Here is an 8831-nt window from a genome sequence, read left to right as displayed (position 1 = left end):
GGGGGCGAGGGGCGGCGGGGGTCAGCCAGGGGCCGGGGCCTGGCACTTCCTAAGTAAATTAATAAGCTGTCTGTCTGTGGTGCCCTGCCAGCCCGCTGGCGTGTTACTTTCACGGATGGATGTGGGTGCGGGTGAGGAAGGTGGCCAGCACCTCGCTCGTGCCTCCGGCAGAAGTGAGTGACACCCGTGTCTTGCCGTGTGTGTGGGCTTCACGTTTGTGACTGCTTTTCAAGCGTCTCTGTGAATAAAAGTTAAGAACAGCGACTGTGCGGGCAGGGCGGCGGCCCTTCCTAGGTAGCTTCGAGCCGGGCTGGCAGCCCCCTTGCTTCCAGGGGCAGGACCTGAGGCGCAAAGGTGGGGCTGCAGGTGCTGGGCAGAAATGGCTGCTCGCAGCCCTCCCCCTGCGGGGATGCTCGCCTGTAGACGGAGTAACGTAGAGCAGGTCCCTGTGGTTCCCTAAGGACACATCGTGAATCGTGGGCCCCACGGTCAGTGGTACAGCATCCACCGTCTTCAGTGGGACCCAGCTTCCTCCCAAACATTTCAAGCTCATGCATGGACGTGAATTAATTCAGATGTACGTGGCATGAGCGCTGCATGCATACAGTAACTGCTGCCGTGATTTCTTACCGTCATCCGCTGCATTAGCATGTGACTATCATACGTTGACAGAAGGCTGCTAGATTGGTCAGTATGGCAAAGCCACTACTGTCCAGGTTATAATATCACATCTCAGATCATGCTTGCATTTTTTTTGATAATGATTTTATTGTAAATTGTAACAAGGCTGATAGATGAGTAGTTAGATTTCATGACTGAAGACAGTTAATGTAAGTTCCATTTTACTTCAATCAATATTCCACAGTAAAGCAAGGAAATCATTCATACAAAAAGCTGTTAGCACACTGATTTGTTTCTGTATGCTTTAAATGGCTTGAATTACTTTATTTTGTCATATAGCAAAAAGTCCTGCTGATGGTACTCCAAGAAGACCTGTTGTATCTGTCAATGCAAGAAAAATTAAAGATAATGCAGCAGACTGGCATAATTTAATGATGAAGTGGGAGAGACTAAATGATAATGGATTTACTACGGCAAACAAAATAGTAAACATGAAGATCAGTGAGCAGTAAGTATGCTAATAACACATACAAGTAAAGACAGCATAAAGATTGCCTTTATTGAGAAATTAATCTGTTTTCTTCACTAGAAAGTTCTTTTTGGAGATGGGAGAAAGAATATATCAGAGTGCATACTCTAGCTCTTAGATCAAGCTCAGCAGTTGCACTTTTTGGTTACATAAACTATTTACATTCAAATAATAAATGTCTCAAAGACTAAAATAATCTCATGAAGTAATGATGATATTTGCAAGAAATGGAAACTGTATTATACATAGTTAAGCACAGTGGATATTAAAAATACATACATAATATACAAAGTTAGAATCTAATCCAACAGTTCTCAGCCTATGTGAGTTCCCTTACTCTCTTGCACATTTACACTGAGGACAGTATTACCAAATTTCAGTAAAGTCAAATTTCAGCAGATTTTAAGAAAGAATCAGTGGTTTATATAAACATAAAAGTTGTAACAGTGATGATTAAAAAAAAAAAACACAACAAAACCCACTTCAGTAGAGCTGTTATCTTCATGCTGTAAAGAAAAGCCTATAACTACCAGAGGCTTGAGAAGAAACTTCTCCAGACTCCCGACAGCTGAACAGGGTTTGTCTGACAGGGTTCTAACAGGTACAAGCTCAGGAATATTTTGCTGTAATGGTGTCAGCTGTTGCTTTCGCTCTCTAGCAACTCCCTCTCTCCTGTCTTAAGTTTACAGCTTCTGTGGGGAAGTCAGCAAGACAGGATAGGTGTCTGCACATCAGCTGCTCTGGCATTGTGCATGAAGGTGAGTTTGTGGTGAGGCACCAGATTGTCGGCTGGAGCACGTGAAGCCTGGGCATACCTTGTCCATTATGAGAGAATAACCTCCTCCAACACAGGGGCAAGGTGAAGTGGGAAAAGGTGTTATCTTAACACCTATAGTTGTTTTTTCAAGCACATGCTCTAAGGTAAAGTAATTCTATGTTCCTTGGAAGATTATGGTACCAGCCCCAATTGCTGACATGGCTAGCTATATCTCTTACTATTTTTCTGTAGGAATTCTCATGAAGAGCCTGTGAGAGAGAGATTTTGTAGCATCAGACCACATGATTTTAAATCTGCACAGCTCGAGTAAAGCTATATGCAGTTTACTCTGCCTTATGTTTCTATTTTAGATTTCAGGACAACAAACTGGAGATCGCATGTGATAACAGTGCCACTGAATCTGAAAAGCCAACTCTAAAATACAATGAGGAATTGGATAACTGCTGTGCAGAATTACTAGAGACCTTAAAGCATATGGTAATGCTCATTTTTCAATCTTAGTCAATATGAATCAATTCCAAGTGTGTTCAAGTATGACATAAGGAAATGTCCTCAATTATTTGTTGTAAATAGAATTGGGGTTTTTATTCATAGTGCTTTGGCTTCAAACCTAAATGATTATAAATCTAGTGTGCACCGTTTATTTGCTTGATTGGTAAATTTGAAAGTTGGTTTTACATCTGTCTTCTGCTTATAATTCTACTCCTCCCTTTATGAAATGATCTTCTGAAAATGAGTTGTACAAAAAGGCATTCTAAAACTGCACCTGTTTTCTGCTTTCTCATCCTGAATATTCCCTCTGTTTAGAACAAAACAAACAACAAAGCATAAAGCGGTGCTTTACCTGCCATCATATCCTTGCAGTTATCTTTGATCAGACATAATGCAGTTATATTTTTAGTCTGCCTACCTGCATTTTCTGTGCGGAACTCCTTCTCTAGAGAGTACAGTAAGAGAGTTATTATGTAACCCATGTTTTTTCTGGATACATTGCTAAGAATTAATGTCACCTATCAGTTTGACAGGAAGCAAAAAGAATATTTTTTTGCCTGATACTGTAATTTTAAATTAGTGTTAAAAAGAACTTCTACAGTCTTCTGACAAAAGCCCATTAAAAAGATGATAGATCTATTTTTTATATAGACAGAATACCAGTCCAGTATTTAGAATAAGCAGGAAAGCAGCTAGATTTTCCTCAAGTTTTGTTCTGTGGGAAAAAGTAACAGTAATTTGGGGTTTTTTTTCCCTTGAGGTAATTTTGTATTCAGACTACCAAGTGTGTTGATGCAGTTTTTTATTACTCCTGAGTAATAGGAGCCTAAGCAGCCAGTGTTAGATTGGATAGTAATTATAGCTACTATAGACATACTTTATTTTTCATTCCTTATGAGTTTGTACCAGCTTACGAATTTCTAGAAATAACCTGTATTTTAGCTTCTTGATTTAAAGACACTGTGTGCAAGCTCAATTTCATTGTAAATATTAGTCCCCATCGGTAATGCACAAAGTCAGGTGAACATGAAGGAAATGGATGGAATGACCTGTTTTTTGAAGCAAGCTGTTAAATCAGCCTAGATATATTGTCAGTAGTAGCTTGAGCTGCTTTTATCACCTGCTGTTGATGTTTTGAAATCAGATTTAAGTAATCTTGACGTGGTAATGTAAGAAAGCATGTGTTTATAGGGCTTGTGCCACACTTGTTCATATACAGTCTTGATGTTTTTCCCCAGTACCAAATTGCTATAGGAAAAACCAAGAGAGACATGAAAAAATGAGAGGACTGTGATATATTTCTACATGGGGGAAACAAAAGAATTATGCAAAATCAGAGTCAGTAAGTCATATCTGCAATGTTAAAAATTTTAGGGTACCTCATATTAAATCTTTATATAAATTCCAGCTTTGATTCCTGTCTGGAGTTAAAAAAAAGTGAGTTAGAAATGTTAAGACTAAATAATGTTTTAAGTTAAGACTAAAATGTTAAGACTTCAGAAATAGTGTGTTTTAAAAAAATGTTTAAAATTATAGTAGCCTAATGTTCCTGAGTTGTTAATTAACTTTACATGTTCATTATTTTCAGACAAAAATACAGCTGAAAATGGAAAAGCTTACTTCAACTACTAAAGCAATCTGTGACTTGGAAACATTCCACCATGGAGCTGGGAATTGCACAGCGCCCTTCTTTCATACATGGCCCACACCATACTTCTGTAAGTAAAATATTGATTATCTTAGCTAATTGCATTGTGTTGTTGATGTCATCTAGTTGAGGACTGGAAAATAAACCCTTTTATCTGGATGTCTTGCCTTAGAGAGAGAGAGTGTAGCTCTCTCCTTTATAATTGACTAATCAATAAACACATGAATGCACCATTTGGCTTAGGGTTACTGCTGATGACTGCTTGTGTGAATTGCCAAGCGTTGTCTGACATGCAACAGTTACAGCATAAAACTAAGCTTGTCAGCAGCTTACAGTGTCCAAGCTGCAACAGTCACATCCTTTGTAGGGAGAGACACATTTGCAACTCGGTAGTGTTAAGCCGTAGGCTTAACTGACTTGATTTGTTACTTGACACCAAAATTAAATCCTTGAATGCAAAGAACAAGCTATACCTCAGTCAATTCTCAGGCAGCCAAAGAAAAATACCTCTGATCTCAGTGTCAGTCAAGACAAGTAAAGAAATGTTCAGTTACTGTCTACTGCTAATATCAATCCCTTTAGCATTCGCTTGATGGCAAAAGGTACTGCCTCCCAACTGGCATTACCGTGGTTTTAAAGCTGTTTGAATTCAAGAGAAGCCTGATTGCATGCAAACCAACTGCTGCCTTTGTGAAGTGAAAGTCATATCTTTGTGGAGGCCTGCTTTTTACTTCACTACCACAAGTTAGCAGGAATCTCATGTATTAGTTTCTGCCAGCTTAAAAGAGTAAGAATGACAATGACAACTTCTGTCAAAACGCTCGTTGTGACTGAATCATTTAGTGATGCTCTCTATTCCATGAAAGACTAGATCCTCCTGAAGGTAGTGGTAGTTCAGTCTAAGTTAGAAACACAAGATCAGTCTCTCTTTAAAAATAATTTGTGTGGTTATTTTTAGAAAGTCAAACAACTAAGGATTATTACATAGATATATTTTAACCCCCCTACCAGTATTGCTAACATAACTAGTAAGAAGATTAGTTTTTCCATTACACATTTCAGTTTTGGTCTGTTGTTTTGTTTTACCGTTATTTTTCACTATTGGTATGACTCATGGTGATCATGCATTTATCACTGAAGTGCCTGACAGCATGTGAGGGCATCCTTTATGTTGGCTAAAATCAACAGTGACTCTAAAATGTGAAGCTTGTATTTCAGGATAGCATTATCAAATTTTAAAATCAAATTTCAGTTATTTGAAAGAACAGCTATAACTGATAATTTTACAGTGAGTCCTCAGAATCAGTACCACCGCTGATTCTAGAATTAAAAGGGGATTCATGTCAAAATCACAGGCGTATAAAATATATCCAAAAGCTGAGGAAATTGTTTAGCATTTTATATTCTAGTGTACAAACATGATTAATGCTGTAGAAAACAAGATGTCTAAATACAGGGAATAGCTTACCTAACGTAGGGGGTTTTTTTAATGATCAACGTATTACAAGTGTAATTTAACTTTTAGAGAATTGCTGAAATGTTCTGGTCAACGTGCTTGATTTTTCAATCCGTTTCAGATGAGGTTTCTCTGAAGCTCTCTGAAATGTACAGGAAGGAACTACAACTGAAGCAAACAATTGTACAAGAAATCGCTCATTCTGCTGACCAGGATCTGATGATGGTCTATTTATCATCGTGGTTATACCAGCCTTACATTGAGAACAGCAGCAAACTGCTACTCGAAGCCATGCTGCTGGAAACAGGACATAGACAGTGCTAGAATTTCAAATATTACATGGCTTGCTTCTAAAGATGCTTACATGACACTGAAATGGCAAATTGTAAGGCTTACCAAGTAAGTTGAATTTTTGTAAAACTTATTAAAAATATTTTCCCCTATTTGTATTTATTATTTTGTCTCAGCTGATACTCCTTTCTCTGCGTGGGACAATCTGATTTTGGTTGCTTTATGCATTTTAAATCCTCCTACAGGTCCTATAAATCCCCTATAATCAGAAAGGGGTAAGCACTACTTGGCGGTCTGGGAGGGGATTCAATGCACATAGACACTTACAGCAAAGAATGTAACTGCTTTCTAAGTTTTGACAGTCAAAAATGCCTGCACTGTCCCTTTCACCATAGCAATTCATCACTTCTTGATCTTTCATGGGGTTTTTTTTGCATAACTTAGCAGGGCTAGTGCTTTTGTACATGCTTTATAAATGGGGAAAAGGAAAGGAAAGCACAAAAGGCAGGATCCAGAAGTGGATCCAAAAGGATCCACATAGTTTGGTATGTGGTTCTGAAATGCTGTCACAGACACTAGTGTAAATTGTGGTTTGGTTTTGATTATGGCACGGTTAGGAACAACACCCTTGGAGAGTGATCCAAGCCTAAACTAGCACACTGGGAAGGTTTAGTACAACTCGCCATTCCACAGTCATTATATGAAAAGGTCCTGTCTCTTTTAATTCATTGTAAGCTTCTTCTTGTAAGCATCTGTTGAATGAAAACAAGACCTGCTTCAGTCGTGTCCTTATGCCGTATTGTTTGCTTCCTGTGAGAGGGCTCAGTGAGTTTTTCCTTGGATGACTGTTTCTGATGTCAAGTGGGTTTGGTTTAAAGGTGTGCCCCCTCTGTATTCTTGGCTGGCAGTTTATGAGAATCGGTGGCTCAAATTCTTGCTTTTCTTTTTCATGCTGCTTTTTTGGAAAAGAGAGCAGAGAGTGTGTTCAGGAGAAATAGTTAATGCAAAAGCTAAATGCTGAAGTGGAATTCAATACCCTTATTTGCTTCCATTTGTAAAGATACAATAGTAATCACCGTAGCATACCATTATGTCAGACCTCAGTAGCTTGGAGAAGCTGCTACACTTAGCCAGCCTTTAATAACTGTTAGTTGCTATTGCAAATTAGCACTTTTCAGAGAAGTGTATTACAATGTGGAAACTACGCAGCTGTGTCATCACATTTTTTTAGTTAAATCCCTAATGTGCAGTGAATTTAGGCCTTCTGCTTACTTCATTATGATTAATAATCTAAATTCCTCCAACTTACTGATTGCCTGTATGACCTGCTCCTATATGAACTGTTCATTTAGATCTCCTATTTCGCACAATTATTTAGTGTTTCTAGGTGCTGTTGACTCATCGTTGTGCCCTGACAGATGTTTACCCTTGATTCACCTTGAAACAACTATTTGAATTAAAAGACAGTAACATGAACTGCACACTACTGTGAAATGACCAAAATGGCTGTGGTTTCACACTACAAAGATCTAATTAAAACAGTGAGAGGTTCTGGAACAGATTTCTGATTAGGGTCACTTACTTACTTAACTAGTTCCAAGATGAAACCCCATAAGCTTGGTAAGGGAAATACGTGAGTTTCCTGCAATAACGGAACAGCCAGACATGAATTGGAAAAGTTTTCCTCAACGTGTTGTTCTGTTCAACAATGAGGTTGTTTCTGACAGCTTAATAGTGTTCTATTCTTACCCCAAATTTCTAGCATCTAAAAAGAAATTCGGCTGTAGCTCAAGGAGAATACGATCAAGTTATGAACAGCTTTGTTGGGTTTTACTATTTTTCTGTGCAAGCATTCCACCCACTTTAACAGCCACCTTAATTTACCTGAGTAGGGCTAGACCTTTGTCACTATGGAAACACCTTTATACTTGAAAAATATTTTCCAAGGAGAAGAGGTTGGTTCTCTTATAGAATTGTTCTTTTAAGATGAGAGTAGGTGTATTTTATTTCCCAGTATGTGCAATTCAATAGGGAAGGCAGAATTGAAGCACATTTTCATTTTCTGCACAGGTGGAAATTGTGGTTTGTTCTTGTTTCTTCAGAGGAAATAAGCTCTTCAGGAAGGAGTCTTCATAGTCACAGCCCCCCTTGCTCATTGACTGCTATCAGACACGGGAAGATTACTGCAAAATCATCGCAGAGGTGTTTTGTCATTATGGCTCTATGTAGTTGATTGTTGTATTTGAAGCCCTCCGATGTAGTTATTAGACAGTCAGTACAAAAGAGTGTAATAAAGAATTGCTTACTGCAATCAGACTTTGAAAGACCAGCAGAACCTTGCTTTGTATGGTTATCTTCACTTATAAGGTAGGCCTGTATCCTCTGACCATTACCACCTCCTAAAAAAAAAGAGGGGGAAAAAACCCAAACCAAAAACTACACTATAATCCCAACCACCAGGCAGGAGCTCAGTAATACATGATGACATCTTTCACATCCACACAGAAAAGGCAGTGTTTTGGCTAATCAAATTAATCTTAGGCAACCAGGAAAAAAAAAAAAAAACAAAAAACCCAAAAAAACCCCAAACCAACTATGTTAAAGGGATATAGTAGAGCAGGTTGTTTCATCTCTAAACTGTCCTCTCTCTTCTTTGAACTATTTAGTGTAAGTTTTTCCTCACAGAATCATTAAGGTTGGAAAGGACCTTCAAGTAATCATCAAGTCCAACCATCAACCCAACACCACCATGCCCACTAGATGATATCCTGAAGTGCCACATCTACACAGTTTTTGAACACTTCCAGTGATGGTGACTCCACCACCTCCCTGGGCAGCCTGTTCCAATGCTTGACCACTCTCTCAGTAAAGAAATTTTTCCTAATATCCTGTCTAAACCTCCCCTGGCACAACTTGAGGCCATTTCCTCTGCTCCTATCACTAGTTACTTGGGAGAAGAAACCAACACCCACCTCACCACAACCCCCTTTCAGGTAGTTGTAGAGAGCGATAAGGT

The 8831-nt window shown here is 38.7% G+C and overlaps 1 protein-coding gene across 1 annotated transcript; it reads left to right on the top strand.

Annotated features, from left to right (window-relative positions):
• Window positions 1–115: 115 nt before the first annotated feature.
• Window positions 116–5980, top strand: CINP (cyclin-dependent kinase 2 interacting protein). Its single transcript, XM_010294476.1, has 5 exons — window positions 116–173; window positions 961–1129; window positions 2279–2405; window positions 4009–4138; window positions 5646–5980. The coding sequence occupies exons 1-5, from the start codon at window positions 116–118 to the stop codon at window positions 5846–5848; spliced, it is 687 nt and encodes a 228-aa protein (XP_010292778.1). The 3' UTR covers window positions 5849–5980.
• The last annotated feature ends 2851 nt before the right edge of the window (window positions 5981–8831 follow it).

This window comes from Phaethon lepturus, unplaced genomic scaffold (assembly GCF_000687285.1).
Source record: "Phaethon lepturus isolate BGI_N335 unplaced genomic scaffold, ASM68728v1 scaffold19069, whole genome shotgun sequence".
NCBI classification, from domain to species: domain Eukaryota; kingdom Metazoa; phylum Chordata; class Aves; order Phaethontiformes; family Phaethontidae; genus Phaethon; species Phaethon lepturus.
This window is presented reverse-complemented; position numbering and strand designations above follow the sequence as displayed.